General features: G+C 34.5%; 2 protein-coding genes across 7 annotated transcripts in view; both read left to right on the top strand.

The window, feature by feature from the left end:
* adam9 (ADAM metallopeptidase domain 9) overlaps positions 1 to 15,936 on the top strand; it is a 72,787-nt gene extending 56,851 nt beyond the window's left edge. For 3 of the 4 annotated variants that reach the window (XM_051903464.1, XM_051903461.1, XM_051903465.1), the window contains 11 exons: positions 1,628 to 1,720; positions 2,389 to 2,584; positions 6,010 to 6,115; positions 6,222 to 6,405; positions 7,638 to 7,718; positions 8,187 to 8,292; positions 9,645 to 9,786; positions 11,535 to 11,601; positions 12,085 to 12,114; positions 13,712 to 13,782; positions 14,375 to 15,936. In XM_051903464.1, coding sequence (XP_051759424.1) covers positions 1,628 to 1,720; positions 2,389 to 2,584; positions 6,010 to 6,115; positions 6,222 to 6,405; positions 7,638 to 7,718; positions 8,187 to 8,292; positions 9,645 to 9,786; positions 11,535 to 11,601; positions 12,085 to 12,114; positions 13,712 to 13,782; positions 14,375 to 14,435 — 1,137 coding nt within the window. In that variant the 3' untranslated portion in view covers positions 14,436 to 15,936. The remainder of the gene's footprint in view (positions 1 to 1,627; positions 1,721 to 2,388; positions 2,585 to 6,009; positions 6,116 to 6,221; positions 6,406 to 7,637; positions 7,719 to 8,186; positions 8,293 to 9,644; positions 9,787 to 11,534; positions 11,602 to 12,084; positions 12,115 to 13,711; positions 13,783 to 14,374) is intronic. The other variant, XM_051903462.1, reaches the window with a different exon arrangement.
* A 795-nt stretch (positions 15,937 to 16,731) lies between these two features.
* The window catches only part of ogdha (oxoglutarate dehydrogenase a), a 50,732-nt gene continuing 46,350 nt past the window's right edge, over positions 16,732 to 21,113 (top strand). For all 3 annotated transcript variants that reach the window (XM_051903443.1, XM_051903442.1, XM_051903444.1), the window contains exons 1-2: positions 16,732 to 16,904; positions 19,095 to 19,503. In XM_051903443.1, the coding sequence (XP_051759403.1) occupies positions 19,279 to 19,503 (225 nt within the window). In that variant the 5' untranslated portion in view covers positions 16,732 to 16,904; positions 19,095 to 19,278. The remainder of the gene's footprint in view (positions 16,905 to 19,094; positions 19,504 to 21,113) is intronic.

The following is a 21,113-nucleotide window of genomic DNA, read 5'->3' as shown; positions in this document are numbered from 1 at the left end:
ACCCTAAAATGAAAATTCTGTCATTAATTACTCACACTCATGCCGTTCCAAACCTGTAAGACTTTCGTTCATCTTTGGAACATGGATGAAGATCTTTTTGATGAAATCTGAGAGCTTTCTGTCCCTCCATAGACAGCTACGCAACTACCACTTTGACGCTTCAAAAAGTTCATAAAGAGATCGTAAAACGTATCCATATGAATTAAGGGTTTTATTCCAAATTTTCTGAAGAGACATGATCACTTTATTTGATAAACAGATTGAATTTAGGTGTGTTTTTTACATATAAATGTTCATCAACATCAGCTATGCTAAACGGAAGCTCAAGCATGCTTGCTTGACATGTGAGAACCAATGAGGTTTATTCTTGTTTTACGCAGCACGTTTGAACTTCCGCAAGAGCTAATGAGGTTTGTTCTCGTGCGTCACGCAGGTACGGTTGAGCTTCGTTTATGTTCGCTGATCAATGTTTATATGTGAATAAAAGCCTAAATTCAATCTGTTCATCATAAAGCGATCAAGTCTCTTCAGAAAATTTGGACTAAACCGTTCAATTCATTTGGATTAGTTTTACGATCTCTTTATGAACTTTTTGAACCTTTAAAGTGGTAGTTGCATAGCTGTCTATGGAGGGACAGAAAGCTCTCAGATTTCATCAAAAAGATCTTCATTTGTGTTCCGAAGATGAAGGAAATTTTTATGGGCTTGGAATGACATGAGGGTGAGTAATTAATAACAGAATTTTTGAGTTAGCAACGATTCTTTTTGTGATATACTCACAGAGAAGTTCTTTTTCATTCTTTGCTCAGGGGTAAAAAGAAGTTCGAAATACCTTTGCTGCTGTTAGTGAACATCCTGCTGGTGCTGCTGAGAGCGGCATTTAGATGAATATGTAAATAAGTGCCTTGCACTTTCCTCTCAATAACAAAATAAACACAACTAAAACGACAGCGATGATAAAACAGCAGTCAAGAAAGCATCTGATCATAGCCATATGATCATTGCGATTGTTATTAACCTTTATTTAACCAGGTAATTCAACTGAGAACCAGTTCTCATTTACAATGACTACCGATGTGGATATGTTTGATTCAGTTCTGCAATTCAGCACTCCAGTCAAGTCATGTTGCATTTATTTATAACACTTTATACAACATATTGCTTTAAAGCATAGGTCTTCAACCCTGTTCCTGGGCTCTTCAAGGTAGCTTTTAAATACACAGGCCAGGTGATCTGAAGCAGGTTGGAAATAAACTTTGCTGGACAGTGGATCCCCAGGAGTAGGGTTGAAGACCTAGGCTTTGAAGCCACAAATATCATAACTGTTATTACAAACAGAAAGACATATAGTACAGAGAAATTTGTTGTCGGAGTGGGATTTGAGTGAACTTTGTTTTACTGGTGAACATGAGAGTATGCACACTGGCATTGAGTGGTTACACCACTCCTCTTCGCTCACATGCTCTGGTTTAAACCCTATCCTGTAAAGCTTATTTGTATTTTACAAAATTATCTTTAAAATACAGTATCCTAAAAAAGGGACGTTTCTTTTTTTGCTGAGTTTAGTTTGTTGCATCCCTAATGATGAATAGAGAACTTCTGAAGGTTGATTATGTAAATGTTTCAGGAGTGTGAGAAGGATCCGTGCTGTGAGCCCAAAACGTGTAAGCTGAGGTCAGGAGCTCAGTGTGCGTACGGGGTCTGCTGCAAGAACTGCAGGGTAATTGCACCTTTTCTAACACTCTAGCTCTGCTCCAAACCTTAGTGAGATGCACTGTTATCGTTATTGTATAATGTTATTGTTATTATTAACTAAATTTATTAAAAACCATTTTTAATTCAAATAGAGCTGAAATAAAATATAAATATTGAATGAAAAACTTGAAGTAAAAAAATTGCCTTGGTAACTAACTAAAATTAAAGTTGATATACTAACATTGCTAAAACAAAAATAAAAATACATTAAAGTTAAACAGATATATAAAAAAAAACTAATACAAATGTCAAATGCACATAACAAATATATTATAGCTTAATCTGAAAATATAAAAATAAAAGCTTATTTGAATCAATAATAAATACTATATAATAGTATATAAATTACACTAAAATAACACTGGCAAGATGCCTGCCATGCTGCTTTATAAGATAGCTTGTTCTGGCCAAATTGTAAGGCAATATTGTATGTGCCCTTCACGCAATGAGTTTAAGACAAAATTTGTCTAGTTGGGTCATATATTTTTTCTCCACCAAAGCACCAAACTTTTTATATCACCAAGCAGCTCAGTAGGACAGAGCTATTAGCCTATACATGCATATGCCATTTGACAATATGCAGTAGTACTTTTTGCTCACATGTTCTGATTAATTTTTCTCTCTATCTGTCAGTTTTTACCCGGTGGCACTGTGTGCAGAAGCAGCACTGATGAATGTGATTTGCCAGAGTATTGTAACGGCACATCTGCCCTCTGTCAGAATGACGTCTTCAAACAGAATGGCCATCCCTGCAAACAAGACCAGGCTTACTGCTACAACGGCCAGTGCCAGCACTATGACACTCAGTGTCAGGCCATATTTGGCACAAGTGAGTACACGATTTTGTACTTGTAGGGGTGGGTAATATAATTAAGAGTATTGTTTATCCAATATTGATTAAAATTAAAAAAAATGTTCTAATAAAAATTTTTGCTTATGTTTCCTACCAGTATTTTGCCCTGATTTAAGCTTAAGAAACAAAATTTCAAAATGATTATGAACAGTTAGTTAGAAATTGTCAGTGACATAACCACAAAATTTGTGAGCTGATCATTTACCAATGTCATATATAGTATTTAACATTAATCTAAGTTGAAACAATAAATCGACATGATTAATGATTGATATTATGTTTATGTAATTATATGGAATAACACCAATGTTATTTAGAAGTGTTAGAAAATGTACATTCCAAATGACTTTCATACTTCCTGTTAGATACTCTTAAAATATTCTGGGCCAAATGAAATACACATAAGAGAACAGATAGATAATAAACGTACAGCAGAACAGTATAATGTTTAGTGTATTGCAAAAGACTCAGTGGTGCCCTCTGTTGATAAGCTAACTGACCTGCAGCTCCATCAAGAGCGCACATTCTATGCTACAATATGTTTTTGCAAGAAGTCTCTTGTGATACCAAGTCTGCATTTATTTGATGAAAAATACAGTAAAAACAGTAATGTTGTAAAATAATATTGCAGTTAAAAATAACTGTTTTCTATTTTAATATATTTTAAGATGTAATTTATTCCTGTGATGGCAAAGCTGAATTTTCAGCAGCCATTACTCTAATCTTCAGTGTCGCATGATCCTTCAGAAATCATTCTAATATGTTGATTTGGTGTAAACTGTATAACTGTGTTATATTTTTTCAGTATTCTTTGATGAATAGAAAGTTCAAAAGAGCAGCATTTATTTAAAATATAAATATTAACATTACAAATATATTTACTGTCACTTTTTTAATGCATCCTTGCTGAATAAAAGTATTAATTTCTTTAAAAACATACAAAAATCTTACTGACCTCAAACTTTTGTACTGAGGTTTAACATAGATGATTAATGATTAAGATATGTTGTCACACATTATCATCACAATTAAAAAATGGTTATTAAAGAGAGGTGTTGTTAGCAACTGAGGTTGAAGCAGGATAATTATAGTTAAACAAAAACTAAAACTGAATTCAAAATTAATAAAACTAGGCTATATAGACATATTAGATAAATACTAGGGCTGTCTATAGATTACATTTTTTTAATTGCATTTAATCGTGAATAATCGCATACTTATCATGAAATTAAGCATATATCATTTATCTTGTTTAATGTGTTTATTTTGTCATCATTTGCTATATCCAGTAAACTAAACTATCAGATTGAAGGATGATTGGGTAACAGTTTACAATAAGGTTTCAGTAGTTAACATTAGTTAACTACTTTATTTAATATGAGCTAAGAATGAACAACACTTCTACAGCATTTTTTAATCTTAGTTAATGTTAATTTCAACATTTACTAATACATTATTAAAATCAAAAGTATTTTATTTGTTAACATTAGTTAATGCACTGTGAACTAACATGAACAAACAATGAACAACTGTATTTTTTAAACATTAACAAAGATTAATAGTGTGTAAACAGATGTATTGCTCATTGTTAGTTAATGTTAGTTAAATTAATACATTAACTAATGTTAACAAATGAGACCTTATTGTAAAGTGTTAACAATGATTCTCACAAAACTAATTTCTGCAAGCTTTTTTCAAGGTAAATTTAGGCGTCTTTCCAAAAAAGGACACGTAATAACCAAATGATATAAGGTCCATATAATTGATAAATTTATGTACAACAAAGCATCCACACACTAAAAAATTACAGAACAAAACTTTTCAGAATTCAGTGTACAGTATGTGTACAGTGCAACAGCAAAAAACTTGTTTAGAGCTTTTTAGAGCTTGTTTACGTTTTGAGACATGTCAAGTTGTGATACTGAACAACAGAACCACATGGAGATGCCTTGATTGTCCTTATCCATCAGAACTTTATTAGCGAGAAGCTGGTTTGTTTTATCCAGCCGAGAAACATAGTTTGTGCATCATCTGACCATACAGCTGTGGGATGTTTTGACGTTCCGTTCAGTCTGTATTTCCCACAGCGCAATGCCTGAGGGTTCACGCTCTTCAGAAGCAATGACAAAATATGACAGAGCTCATGTTTTAAAGCTAAACAGACATGAATAATTGAAAACTGGCTGCGAGTCACTGTTCTCTCTGCCATCTCTAATGTAATAAGCCTGGTTTTCTTTACATTAGCGCTGTTTTGGACTGATTGTTTGAATGCATTCGCTTACTGGATAATTGGACTGAACTTTTCCAGAGTTTAGTGACTTAAAATGATTTGATCACAAACAGAGAAGCGAAATTGGGTTAAGGGGTTAGAATAGAAATTTCTGCCTACCAGAGTTACAGGTGCTTGCGCCATTATACTGTGATAAACTCCCGACTCCCAAGAGCATCTAACTGCATGACGTAAATTATGTTAATGACACGTGCTTCATTGATTTATTTGCGTTAAATTATTTGAATGCATTAAGGATTTTAAATTAGGCAGCAGCTATTTACACTAAGTGTAAATAGCAATTAGATACTATTTACACTAAATGTAAATAGCAATTATATGCTATTTATATTAAGTGAAAATAGCAATATATTCTGTTTACACTGTGACAGTAGCAGCATTTTCTTAGCAATATGCTATTCACACTAGATGAAAATAGCGATAGATTCTATTTACACCATGTAAAAGTATAAATTCTTTGCAATAAGAGTAAATAGTAATTAGATGCTATCTATACTTTATATTGGCAGATACTATTTGCACCTCAGTATTGCATTAACAGGACGCAATAATATCATAGAGTGTAAATGATTATACTTATTACAATTATTAAATGGATGCTGTCTTATTGGGAGAATAAAAATCCTCCCTGCACCTTCCCCTAACCCTACCCAATAAACACTTTTAATATTATTAAACACTTGTTTGCAGTTTATTTACACTTTTAGAACATTATTTTCATTTTTATTAAAAATAAATGCAAGCTCGGCAAAAGGCGGATTCGAACCCGCATCAATCGCATTAAAAGCCAGGTCTGCGAGCCTTAATGGTGGGCAGAGCTAGTGTAAATATAAATGGATGCTATTTGCACTTAGTGTAAATAGACACTCCGTTTATATTAATCGCATGCGTTAACGTGTTAACGTTGACATTCCTAATAAAAATAAAAATAAAATTAAAATGTATCAATGATACTAAATATGTATATACTATACTCAGTGATACTAAATAGTATCACTGACTAAATAGCAGGGGGAAAAAAAGAGATCGTTTTTGTTTAATTAATATAAAACAGAAAATAGAAGTTGATATTCTGTAAATGTAAAAAATGTAACTCTTTTCTTGTGTTTAGAGGCTAAAGCTGCTCCTGAGCTGTGTTTTAAGGATGTAAACTCTAAAGGTGATCGCTTTGGAAACTGTGGCTACCATTCCAGTGGATTTAAGAAGTGTGAAAGCAGGTACAGTACAGCAAGATATATGCCATTACAATTAAATTCAAATTCACACTCAGGAATCCAAATTCAGAATTTTTATAAGAACACTCTCATGCTCTCATTCTTTTAGGAATGCCATGTGCGGGAAGCTACAGTGTGAGAATGTTCAATCATCAGTCATATTTGGCATCAAGCCATCTATCATCCAGACCCCCATTGCCGGCACTACCTGCTGGGGCGTGGACTTCCTCCTGGGCTCTGACGTACCTGATCCCGGCATGGTCAACGAGGGCACCAAGTGTGGAGATAATAAGGTGACAGAGAAAAGCAACATTGAACATACAAGTTTCTGCTTAAATTATGCACACAGATTAGCAAAATATATTTGCTGAATTGTTTAGCCACTTTCATGAATGTGCACATATTCTCAGGCTTTCTGCGGGTCTTAAAAAAGTCCTAATTTACCCTTACACAAATTAAGGCCTTAAAAAGTCTTAAATCAGAGCAGAAAGTCTTTGTCAATATGGCAGGGCACACAAACAGTATGGCAGGGTACACATCAGGAGAACTGGCCGGTCGGGGTAGACTGCAAAGAGGTGACGGCCAAAGATGGAGACAAGGTGGCGGCTCAGGGAACCAGAGGCTTGATAGCTGGTGAAGAAACTCCAAGTAGCACCAGACTAGCCGACAGGCCAGGCGAGTCAACGACCAGGGTGGAACAGGATGCAGGGCAGGGCAGGAATCAACACAAGACACACACACACACACGCACACAAGACAAGACTCAAAAAGACAAGACAACAAGAGATAACAGAAACAACACTAACAACTATGACTAAAGAAAACAATATAAACTAAAATAACTGAGGCTAGCAAAGAGAAAAAAATAAGTGGATAAAGTGAATAAATTCTAGAAATAATTTAACTAAAAAACAAAAGAAAATAAACAAGACTGCAACCTTACAGGAAAGAAAAAATAAAAGATTAGTTAGCAACCAAATCAAAAAACAAGACAGAAACAAAACAAAAAAAAGGCTTGGGAGAACTAGAGTGAAATAAAGACTAAAACTAGACTAGAGTAAAAACAATATAAAGGGACCAGTATAAACATCAGTTTATTTATTTATTTTTTTTATCACAGTGTGTTGACTGCTAGTTAACTTGTGTTAGTACACCCAATGCTTCTCCAACTTTTTTTCCAAAAAACTGGAAAACAAACATCATTCACTTTAAGGGATGGTCAAACCAAATCTTTAAATTCTGTCATTTACTCACCATCAAGTTGTTCCAAACCTGTATGAATTTCTTTCTTTTGCTGAACACAAAAGAAGATATTTTGAAGAATATGGGTAGCCAAACTATCCAAACACATTTGAAGGAATCCACTTGAAGGCTGACTGAGGACATGCTCAGATCTTTTTTCCATGACAAAAGTTTAAATTAGTTTTTTTTTTTTTTTTTCTCTTCTCAAGATTTTATGATTTTACCTGCACACTGTATGTTTTTGACTTCAGAAAAAACTAACTTCTTATTATTTGTATTGCAGGTTTGTCTGAATTTTGAGTGCAAAAGTGCAGACGTGCTGAATTATGACTGTGACGTTGAAAAGAAATGCCACGGCCATGGGGTACGTATGCATACACTTCCCACAATTCAATGGCACCATTTTACATATACCTACATATACATAATTTTGGTCACACTGAAGTTTAGGGTCCAATTCTCACTATTAACGATTAACTATGACTTTTGCCTCAATAAACTCCTAATTACTGCTTATTAATAGTTAGTAAGGTAGTTGTTAAGTTTACTTATTGGGTTGGATTAAGGGATGTAGAATATGGTCATGCAGAATAAGGCATTAATATGTGCTTTATAAGTACTAATAAACAGTCAATATTCTAGTAATATGCATGCTAATAAGCAGTTAGTTTATAGTGAGAATTGGACCCTAAACTAAAGTGTTACCTAAATTTTACATATACCATTTTACATACACCTATATATACACCTATTTTTAAATCCTAAATACCTTGAGTTCTACGTCTTTTTAAATGTGTGCTGAGTGTGTATGTTTGTGCTTGACTACTTTCAGGTGTGTAACAGCAATAAAAACTGCCACTGTGAATACGGCTGGGCTCCTCCATTCTGTGAGGCCTCTGGTTATGGAGGAAGCATCGAAAGCGGCCCCACCTGGGACGGTAAGACTGCTTAACAATGGCACAGCTAGAGCTTCACAAAGGATTATCAAAACTTTTAACAGGTGTCAACTGTAAACGTGATTACTAGTGCTGTCGATTGATTTAAAAAAAAAAATTAACTATTTAATCACACACTTTTTTTGTAATTATTCACACCTATCATTAGAGTTTTTAATAGATTTTTATATTGTAATACTTTCACATTGAATCTTCAAAATAATGTAGAAACAACATAAAGATAGTATATTTTAAATTTTTGTTTAATGGCATCTTTTTACTAAGCACTATGAATTAAGGCCAGTATCATTTATACCAGTACTGATACTGATGTCTTTTTTTTCTAGCTATTAATATAGCCATTCAAATTACAGTATAATTGAAAGCTATCAATTTTAACATTTAATAGGCTTTAAAAAATATAACAACTTAAAACAATCTTCACATAAACCCATTGTAATAAATGTCACATTTAGCTGTACCTTTAATATATTAGGGCTCAACGCTAAGGATTTTTTTTCTACTGGCCCAGTTGGGTCAGTTCAGATTTTTACCTGCCCTGCTGAAATGCACTAAAAAGTTGTTTTTGACCCATTTAACCTTATAAACATTGCTTTCAGATTTTCAGGTAGTTATATTGGGTAAATATACAGAAATTGAGTAATCAAACACTGCACAGTCGTCACTGCATAAATTATAAAATGAATGTAGATTAATTCTTATCAAAGCTACATAAGTTATTCATTCAAGAGAAGCGAGTGAATTTTCTCTTTGTCTTTTGTACTTTGATTAACATTAATGACACAGTCAGCTACAAGTTTATTAGGCTGTTGTCACTTTAAGACCTGATGACAGGAATCTGACACATTTTCTCACAACACTTTACATTCATTCATTACAACACTTTTTAACTCAATTAAGACTGTGCTTATGAGGATACTCAACAAAACTGTAATTTTGTCACAATTTTGTGTGTTTTTGTCCGTTCAAGCGCCAAAGAGAACTCAGTGCGGCACTGGCACGCTGTCTGAAGTGGCATTCTGTGTGTGCATTTTGGGTGTTTGTTCACAGAGAGCCACTTTATAGACAGCGCACCAGTACATATTTGAGTTCTTTTTTTTTTGCGTCTTATCTTGCTTGAATGGTTTAATTTAATGAATGATAGCGTGATCATACTGTAGTGCAGCCAAAGGATGACAGAAAAGGGATGCTGCATTAATTGCGAAAAAAATAATTGCAATATTAAAACATTAATTTTGACAGCCTTAGTGATTACCTCAATTTAAACTCTCTCTCTCTCTCTCTCTCTCTCTCTCTCTCTCTCTCTCTCTCTCTCTCTCACTCTGACCTCTCAGATAAAGATACTTCCACAAGGGATGGTCTTCTTGTGTTCTTTTTCCTTGTTCTTCCTCTTTTGGCATTGGGTTTATACGTGTTCTTCAAGAGGAATGAGCTGAAGCAACGCTTTTTCAGAAAGAAACGCTCTCAGGGTTATGAGTGAGTATAAAGAGTGACATATACTCAACCTTTCACTGCACTATTATGATGTCATCAACTGAGAACAAGCCCAGTTTGTTGTTTAAATGATAACTGATGATGGACTGTTGAATTACTGAAACTAGTGCATACCCTAAGTTGAAAATTAAATTAAATTGAATTACATTTTTATTATTCTTAGGCCTGGTTTCACAGACAGGGCTTAGATTAAGCCAGGATTAGGCCTTAGTTTAATTAGGACATTTATGAAGCCTTTATAAACGTGCCTTTAGAAAAAAACTGGTGTGCATCTTGATACAAAACAATGGCACTGACATATTTTAATATATGCCAGTGCAAGTTGCTTTCAGTTAAAACAGCTCAAACATGCATTTTAGTCTAAGACTAGCCTTAAGCCTTGTCTGTGAACCAATGAATTTTTTCCTTGACTTTATAAGGCTATATGGTTGTTTTTGAATTTCTGATCATTTGTTATGGAACTATCTGTCATGCGTAATCAAAAACTTAGATCAAGGTGAATAGCTAAATAATTAATTAATAAAAAGCTAATAATTAAAAGATAAATAAGTTAATAATGAATTTAAAACATTACCTTAAATTAAATAAATAAATAAATTTAAAATAAAAACACGTGAAAAGCACTAAAAAAGATGAAATATTTTGTTTACCTGCATGCATGTGACCATTAACCGTCATCAGAGAACCGTAAACATGGGAATGTTATATTATTCATATATTCATTTTAATTTGTGAGCACTTCAGGTAAATATTTTAGGTCAAAGGGATTTGGCTGCCAATCAGAATCAAGCATTCAATAGTACCTCAGTGTAACAGCAAATATTTAAGAGGCATATCAAAAACAATTCCTATATGTCCAAATCAGAATTGTAATGTGTATTTAAAGTGCCTCTTACCTCTGTTTTATGCTTACGCTTTTTCGGATATTACCTTTCATGTGTGCACAATAAATTATGTTATTGTCTCCCAAAGAAAGAAATCTTGAATTGCCTGAAACAAGCCGTCAGTAATTCCAGTCTTAATACCTGCACGAACCTGCGTAGGATTGTAACACATTAGCATAATGCTCTTCATTGGCTGCCTGTGAACATCTACTTTGACCCGCCCTAAAACACTGTAGTTGTAGCTGAGACCTAGAAGAGCTTGGTTTGTGTTGTCAACACGTCAAGAAGACGCTCTTTTCTGTGCTGTGAAAGCAAATACAATTAGCATGCACTTCCAAAGGATGAGAACTCGGGCTTGAATTGATACAGTTAAACCAATGCCATCGTTACTATTCGTACCATTGTGTATACAAGTGCTGCGGAAGCCTCCGGAGATGAAATTCTGATATGGTAATGGCCGTTTCATTACCGACACTAAGCGGTACACCAGTCACAACAGACTGAGTCATCTAAATCCATACTTCTCCGTGAGGCTGTTCTGATTGGTTAGAGAGACTAAATCCTTTATCAAACCATTTAAGACATTATGAGAAAACAGGTAATTCTGCAATGTATATTATGGGAAAATTAAAGTGTTTTTTTTTTTTTTTGACCTTGGTGCATGTAAACCTATTGTAGGAGACCTCCAAAACAAAATTAGAAACCTTTAAAATAGCATAACGTGGCTTTTTTTTTTTTTTTTTTTTTTGGATGAAATGTATTGAACAAATGATGTTTAGTGTGTTAAATGTAACCTAGATATTTACATTATTAATATTGATCAGCATTCTTTGGTTGTTTCCTCAGAGCTGACAGCAGACCGCAGGCTACTGTGTCTCAGCGGGGAAACCCCAACAGTATAGTAAAGGGTGGGGTGAGTGAGCAAATCCACAAGCAGACCTCTACACAGCAGTACTCTACTGACTACCATACTGACAATGTTTAACTCACTAAATGTAGTGTAAATGTGAATCTAACAAGTGTAATTAACCTACTGTATAGTACTGTATCTTTAGATTTTTTTCCAGTATATGTGCCTGAGCATAACACAACTGTACAAAATGCCCACTAAATGCCTGAGGAATGACAATGCAACAGAAATATTACTAGTTAGTAAATCAGTTTATTAATGTGTGAAGAGGGAAGACAAGTTTGAAACCTTCCAAGTTAAACATTTCCATTACATTTCCAGTTCTTTCTATTTAGAAAGAACAATTCATGGAAAGAACAGGTTCATGAGAAATCATCTGTCCTTCACATTTAACTGAAGTCATTAAATGTTACATCTCAGTTAAACAATAGTCTGCTGATATAAAGATAATGATCAGGCTCCTTTTTTTTCTCTTCTATGATAAAGCACCAGGCTCAGTTATTGCCACCAGAGGAGGTAAATAACTGCATACTGTTTATTTAAGAAAGTTTTACTGTACTTATACTGTGGGGCATCTCTGCTGCTGTTGCATTTAATGTGCCTTTTCTGCTTCTGCATTTCTTTCTCTTCTTACACTTTGTCTTTTGTAAGAAAGACACAAGCAATGTGTTAAGAACCATCTTGCACATTCATTTCATTAAATATTTTTTTATTATTTAATTAAATAGTTAACACTTTACAATAAGGTATTAACTAACATGAACTAACAATGAGCAATACATTTGTTACAGTATTTTTTAAATCTTTGTTAATGTTAATAAAAATACAGTTGTTCATTGTTTGTTCATGTTAGTTCACAGTGCATTAACTAATGTTGACAAATACAACTTTTGAATTTAATAATGTATTAGTAAATGTTGAAATTAGCATCAACTAAGATTATTATATTCATGTTCATGTTATCTTAAGTAGTTAACTAATGTTAAGTAATGAAACCTTATTGTAAAGTGTAACCATTAAATATTAAATAATGTAAATAAATGAAATAATTCATGTAAGCAATAAGGTACGAGAGGCTGTGCTCCGCTTCGCGTCGTGCCTAACAACGCCCTTCAGCTTTGACTTATTCACGATACATCACTAGCCTTGAGTACCTTATTGCTTTTATAAAACGGTTACCACACAATACAAATATTGAAGCCAAAAAATATGTATCAATGCAACTTTCATGAAGTAAAATCACTAAAGGCCTTCCTTCCACCGGAAAAAATAGTCCCTGACCGTGAACAGCAAAAGAAGTTACATCATTACGCAATTAGATGGCGGCAAGAGTGTGTCAGTCAGTAGCGAAGACTTTTATATTGAAAAGTTTTTATATTGCACTGACAAATGCTTTGACTAGTGCTGTCAGTCACGGGAAAACCCCTTAACTGTTAAAAGGACAAGATATTGCAGCGGACATTTAAACATATTTTTTATTATGAACGTAGGACTGACCTGAAGGAAAATGCTAAATCTGAATGCAGGTAATAAACTCGTTCAATCGATCTCTTTCTCACAATACTCTTCTACATAATACAGTAAGCTTCAAAGTGGTCATAGCCGTGTTTTATCGTGAATAAAACACATATATTGACCAATCAGAATCAAGGACAGGAACTAACCATTTTATAATTAAATATAAATATAAATATATAAATATAAATATTTAAATATAAATTTGGGATTTTCCTTAGTAGTCAGTTATAATCATCAAAATTAAAAGAAAAAAACATTTGAAATATATCAGTCTGTGTGTAATGAATGAATATAATATACAAGTTTCACTTTTTGAATGGAATTAGTGAAATAAATCAACTTTTTGATGATATTCTAATTATATGACCAGCAAATGTATAATAATATAATAGAGGAGGTACAGTCTCTTGGAAATGCAAAGACCAGTCCACACAACAGTCTCTTCAGCCTTCCTTGAGGTTTGTGTTGTCCTGGTTGCCAATGGCTAAAATATGTTAATTCATTTCAATCATATTTAGTTTAGTTCATTCATACTTGAGTTACCCATCATGCATATGTTTGTGCAATAGTAATAGGAGTTTCTGTCTCTTTGCAGGTGGTTCAGACTAATAAATCAGCCTCTGTGCCATCTTACACCACCAGACCGCCGCCACCACCATTTGCACGGTAATAATATACAATACCAGTCAAAAGTTTGTCAGTCATTTTTATAAGAAATGAATACATTTATTTATTAAGTAAGGATGCATTAAATTGACAGTCAAGACATTTATTACAAAAGATTTCTATTTCAAATAAATGCTACTTTATTTGAACTTTAACTTTCTACTCATCAAAGAATCCTGAAAAAAAACATGTATCAAAGTTTCCACAAAAATATTAAGCAGCACAACTCTTTTAAATTTTTTTAAAGTAAATTAAAATAGAAAAGTCATTTTAAATTGTAATAATATTTCACAATATTACTTTTTTATTGTATTTATTATCAAATACAGCCTTATTGAGCATAAGACTTGTTTTAAATAGAAAAATCTTACTGACCGCAAACTTTTGAATGGAAGTGTAATGCATTCCAAAACATAGTGAGCAGCTTACTTAGACAGCTGTTTTTTAAAGCAGCATTTGATATAGTTCCTCATAAGTTGCTGTTTAGTAATCTTCTACACAGGCAGCAACATTTTGAAAGCATATGTTCATAAATCCAGTTTTTAGAGAGCTTATTTCTGACCCTTACCTACCCTCTGTCCACTCTCCACAGACCACCTGCTCCTACCCAACAACTAATGCCTCAAAGACCAGCGCCTGCACCCCCAGTATAACACATAACACACAGACTGACAGTTGTATTTCTGTCTGGGATGGACAGGCCAAGTGTGAAATGTGCAGTGGGAGGAGTCGAGGAGGAATCAGGTGGTCGCACCCTCTCCCCCACTTATTCTCCCCTGTCCTTCTGTAAACAGCTGTCAACTGTCAATCAAACAGAGAGACGGTCACTGTTGCGAAAGGAACCTCCATTCGCAATACATCAGAGTACACGATAGGAGCGAGAGAACTCTTTAACCAATTAAACGATTCCCGCCTGACACGTGATATAAGATGCCTATGGCAACAGACCGATCTCCTTAAATGTTATGATTCTTATATGCTATATAGGACCACTGAGACTTTTTGCACTTCAGTAATGTTCACTGTTTATAGGAATGTACAGAGACCCTTTGATCATAGGCTGCCACCCCCCCCCCCCCCTTTTTTTTTTTTTACACAATGTAATCTGTACACCCACAGTCAATCATTGTTCCAAAAAAAATGTTATATGTAAAGGACAAATGCGATAATTTAGTTTGCTAGGCATCCCTATTGTTTTACAAGGTTATCAAGTCATTATTAGTATCTAAATGGCCCGTGGTAACTGCAAATCATTCTCTTTGCACTGTGGCGCATAATATTCGTAATATAAATAATTTACATCTTGCAATACTGGAGTGCAAGACAAGAAACAAAATACATTAAGTAATTTTGTTCTTTTTATTATCATTTGAAATTGTTGCTACCAACACAGTGATTTGAAACTACTATTTTACCATTTTTATATAGTTTTATTTCCATATTTTTATTTATATGTAACTTTTATAGAAAATCAATTTTTTACTTTATTTGCCAAGTGAAATTCTGTCCCCAGTGAGGCAAAAATCAGGTAAAGATTAATACTTGTTTTTGAAAATGATTAATTTCTGACACTTCATGGTTTTTTTTTATTTTTACAAAAACAAACAAACAACAATAACAATGAAAACAAAGTGGAAGCTTTTCTCCCATCGTTTTTAAGGGCTACATGCATGATATCACATCCTATGCGATAAATACAGAATTTCTTCCTTTATGAAACTGATTGTCTGCATGTTTCATAGACTTCTTTCTTTGCAATGACCGTAATACCACATGGGGTATAGTATTTGTATAAAGTCATGTACCCGCAAACAAACAAAAACAAACATGTCTGTTGTAGGCCACATTAGACTGTATCCTCACACTAGGACATTTACATCATAGTAAAATCAGTAAGTGCCATACAGTACATGTCTGATAAGTGTTATTTTACATTTGTATGATTAACTGAATGAATGATAGACACAGCAACCCACCCCCCACACACTGTATTTCCATTTATGTGTACATGATAACATGACAGGTGAAGCAGTTGTGGATTGTTGATGTTTTATGGATAAAAGATGGACTTAGTTTATTTTGGACTACCTACAGTGTGATGCTGATGATGGTTTTTGCATATGAAAATAAAAAAAAACACTGGTATGTTTTTAATGATGTGAGGTGCATTTTAAACAATTTGGGCAGCATTCTTTTCAATGAATCAGTGTCATGAACAACTCGGCCATTTTAACTGAAAATTTATGTTGTAAGCAAATTGCTATTGATCATAAAAAATTGTATTCATGCATGCTGATGTTTGTTTTGATAGTTTGTTTTAGCAATTTTGTTGTGAATTTGTCGTTTTTATCAAAAATTTATATTTCTATATAGCTTTAATATAGTTTTAGTAATTTTAGTTAGGCCTACGTGCCAAGGCAACATTTCAGATTTTTAAGTTTACGTTTTTCATCTAATATTTATATTTTATTTGACGTCATCTTTGTTTTAATTAAACTGTTTCGTTTTGCTGATTATGAAAATGCCAAAGAGCTCTAAAAGACAGACATGTGAGGCAAAACTATATTGAGAAATTTTCTAACGCACGAGTCCTTTGCTCATTCATTATGTATTAGGGCAAAATGTTTCCTGTCCATATGGAATTTGAAATTGTCCATTTTACTCTGACCAAAACCACTTGAACACAAATCGCGTCTTAAGTAGGTACTTAACAGAAGCGCTAGAAAACAGCATTAGATTAATAGTTAAATCGTTTTATTGAAACGCATCAAATGCTTTTTCAGTCAAGAGATATTGAAGATTTTGCCTATTGTGTAATAGAAATGTAAATTATTTTTAGGATTGCCGGATGTCACGTGATGACGTAATTACGTTATAAAGAATAGCATAAATAAAGTATCGTTTTAATAGGTTCTTTGAGAAGAACGGTTTAAATAAACCGATTCGCAGACTCCGAAAGAAGATACCGCGCGAAACCTAGAAGTGACGTCGGAAGCGGCTGACGTTCTTTATGACGGAGCTGTTCTAGTGGTGTCGACTGTCACTCTTGTGAGCAGCGCAGGGGTCAGTGGAGCCAATACCAACTCCAGTGCACGACCAGTTAACAACGGCTGTCGGTACAAGTAAGTTTTTCTTGTTTTATGTGCACACAGTTCCATCCACCGTTAAAAGGTTACTGAATGACAACGTCGGCAAATACTGTACGGAAGAGACGCGTTCCTCTCTTCATTTCTTTTTAGCATGGCTGCTTTGCTCTTGTTTGGTGTGGCACGAAGTTAACTGATATTTGAGGACATAAGTAGGTATTTATGCAGAAGGTTACTTAACTATCCAGTGACAAAACTACGTGCCCGAACCGACCTTAATTAGCTCATTATTGTTGCTAGGTCAAGGTTTTGTGGTTCACAGCGGAAATACGTAGGATTTGTGTCTTTATTCATTAAACAAATACGTTTAACAATAAAAAAAAGCAACTTAGTAATAAAAGTTGAAATTGTATGATTGAACTCCAGTATCGGCTTTCGATTTGACGGTTAGCATGCGCTGCTAATATTTTCATAAGACCCATGTTTAGTGAAAGGACATAATGATTGACACTCAGTGTCTCCATTAGCCTTCCACTAGGCATGACCGGTGGGCGGAGTTAGGAATCTCCGGCCAATGGCTCTCTGAAAACGCTTCAGTAGGCGGGCGGGGTTGAGTGACTCATCAGTGAAGGGGAGTGGAATGTGGACGCAAGGTCAAAACATAGGCGTGTGGAGGGAGAGAAGGGGTCCATGTTTATTTCAACCACATGGTCATATTAGTTTCATTTTAGCGGAAACGGACGCATATATATATATATATATATATATATATTTTTTTTTTAATTAATTAATTTATTTTAAAGAGTATAGTTAAGTTTACATTAGCAACGGGTCTGATTTTTTTTTTTTTTTTATGTAGGAAGAAAAGACATTGCTTTGTTAAAATGTGAGGAAAAAACTCTTCGCAAAGTTGCATATGACATATTGTGTTGAAAAAGATTAATTCAATGAGGCCAAAAATACTACCGAGATATAAAATAAGTCATCTGTTGTGGGGTTCAAGGGTTTGCAGTGTATCATGCATTAAAAGTTATGTAATGTTTTTTACACGTGGTTTCTAAAAAAAAAATGTGACGTTATAATTAACATGCTTTTGCATATTAGATAGGTATGTGATAAAAATCTTTTTACCTACATGCTGTATAGTTTGTAGTATGTTATATGGGTGATTAAAATAGACTCACCTTTAACCCCCAGTTCTTTGTGTGCATTAGTAAAGATGTACATTTTTATTTGCAACAATGGAGGTTTACAAGCATCAAAGGTTTTTGTAACTTGATTATATCAGTGTTATGCAAGTTATGCTCTTGTTTATTGGCAAAGCAGCAGTTGGGTGAAAAATAAATTCAAACTTCACATCATTCGACAAACACTACGTATAGTTATGGTTGCTGTGTGCCTTAATGTAAGCCACTCCAGCCAAAACCCTTCTGACACTTTATTCCACAATCACTTTATGTAAAACACTAAGTCTTTTAATGTTTACAGGGCAATGAAGGCATCATGTTCTCAGAAATAAGGTTCTTTGGAGCTCTTGTTCTTTATCAGGAGCTTGACTAGCTCTTTGACCTTTGTCTGGGCTCTAGAGGTGACCATTGTGCCATGTGAAGTACTAAGCTGCATTTACTGCATAAACAGACATGAACGATTACATTCAGAGCTGTATGAAGATGTTTTGTCTTGATGATGATTGCATGCTTACTGTTGTACTTATATTTTATACATTAGATTACAACTGTTTAGGTGCGTCCCAATTCGCGTACTTATGCACTATTCTATGACGTTTTGAGTATAAATAGTGCAAGTAGTGTGTTCACACTGAAAATTCCAAAAAGAAAATGTGCACTTTAAATACCCGGATGATGCACTAAATTAACGGAAAAAACGAAGTGTGGAATGTTGGACGCTTCATGTACTAAACTGTCGCAGCTTTAATTACGTTGTGGAGTGGGAGGGGCTATCAGACTCCGATGTTAAATGACAAAATAACCTTATAAAATTCACACGCTACATGGATAATTACATAATGCATAAGTGCATAGTGTATAGTGCGTCATGTGTGATGCAACTTTTGTTTTGCTTTTGCACTAAAAATCTTATTAAAACCTCCATGTCATACCCAGGGCAGGAACTTTCTAACAGCATACTTCTATCCATCAAGTCTATTTGTCTTTAAATTTCTGAGTTAAACTGCACATCTGATTGACTTTTCTATTTTTCTTCCAGAGTGCAAAACGCAAATAGGAGTAAAAGGTCAAGGGCTTTTGGAACGTGTCCATTCTTCCACAGGAAATTGAAACACATTTTCCGTTTTGGGGTAAAGAAGGAGGTGACACTTCTCTTTTCTTTTGTGGCACTGGGGACATCCAGGAACTTGTGAGTGTGGGTGGTGTTCATTCAATAGACTGCGATGCACCGCTTAAGGACTTGTGCGGCACGGCTCCGGCCAATCACGGCCTCACAGACTGCTAAAAATCTATCACAGCAGAGGCCAGCAGCCACCCCTAGGACGTTTCAGCCATTCAGGTGCTACACGGCACCGGTGGCCGCAGAGCCGTTTCTGAATGGAACGAGCTCTAACTATGTCGAGGAGATGTACTATGCATGGTTGGAGAATCCCAAGAGTGTGCACAAGGTAAGAGGCAGAGGACATGTGAAGAAAGAATGAAGAGACGTATCTGTTGTCTTGTCCATTCTCAAACTAAAGTTTTGGGTCTTGGGTGTTTGCATAAAAATGCCAAAAAATATCCCAATCCAAGTATACACTGAATTTCCATCTGTCTACAGATGCTGGGTTAGGGTAGGGTTAGGGTTAGGGTTAGGGTTAGGGTTGTGTGTCTAAGATCACATTACTGGGATCCCTGGTTGTATTTTTAGAGCAGTCATGGGAGTGTGCCGGTTCCAGGATATACTGACACGCAGCTGATTCATTATGGGCAATTAGTTGTTTTCACCTTCTGCACTTCTAATGAGGTTTTATGTAATAAACTTCCGTTATAATAACCACCTTTATAGTTCAAAAGTGAGTACAAGGTCCACAGTATCTTGGGTTAATGTTTTGCTCACCGTCCTGTGTATGGATATTTCCACCTATCCCTCAGGCAATTACGTTTTGGCCATCTAGATCAAATATTTTCTCAGGTTTTGAAGAAATGGTACATTTAAAAGATGGTATGGTGTTTTGATTCCCCCCACCACCACAGCAGTTGCAACATTGCTGTGGTTTCTTGAGTTCCCCCCACTTTATTGTTTTCAGTGTTATGGTTGCTAACCTTAAAGTACCTTTTAAGCATAAATGCATAAATATAAAATTGTACAATCCTTATTTGTCTTCATTAACAGAAGAAAGATGTACTAAAGACAATATTGGTTATGGACTTAGTAATTTGTATTCAGAGTCCCCACATTCATGGAAAACATGGAATTCTAAAATGGTGATTTCCAGGCAGGGGTATAAATAAAATCTTAAAAGTCATGTAGTGAATATAATTTTTTCTTAGGGCTGGGTACTATTGACACTGATTTCACGAACTGATAAGATTACAATTTTGTTTCGATACTGATTTATTTAGATATATATCAGGTATGGATATGTATCAGTACATGTCTTTTTTTTTTTTTTTTTTTTAAGGAAAACAAGCAACTTCTGTAAACCATACAGGGAACACTCTCCGTTGGTACATTACTAACAATAAATTCAATTGCTATTTATATTTAGATATAATAATCAACAATCAACTAGGTTCTATAAAAACGTTTAAATTGCACATTATATCTTCCTTTTAATGACAGTTAGGCTAATATAAACATTTAAATGGTGGCTGTCATAACTAGTTTTCTTATTTCATTTGTGTGTTTGAATAAATTTGTCATAGTGCTGGATGAACCGGTATACTGGTTTCAATTTTGCATATAGTATGATATGTATTTTTGAAATGCCAGCAAACTAGTGTGTAACTGAAACAATTGCTGCATCTTTTCAATGGCCGTGAACAGCACTATGTAGTGTTTTGAGAGGGGACTTCTGCATACCCTTCTTTCTAGTGGTTATAACTTAAGAACAGCAAGAAATAACCCACACAACTTAATCTCTTTAACATGGCAAATACCATGCAGTGCCCTATGATGACAGAGCCCACAGTATCTAGTCACATATGGAACTTAATGTTTAAAGGTGATATTTCAAAAACGCTTTTGGACATTGTTGATATTTGAAATCAACGCAAACAAACTCACCCCTCTCTA

Source organism: Ctenopharyngodon idella, chromosome 8 (assembly GCF_019924925.1).
Source record: "Ctenopharyngodon idella isolate HZGC_01 chromosome 8, HZGC01, whole genome shotgun sequence".
NCBI classification, from domain to species: Eukaryota; Metazoa; Chordata; class Actinopteri; order Cypriniformes; family Xenocyprididae; genus Ctenopharyngodon; species Ctenopharyngodon idella.
Note: the sequence above shows the minus strand (reverse complement) of the source record. Positions and strands in the feature narration are given on the sequence as shown.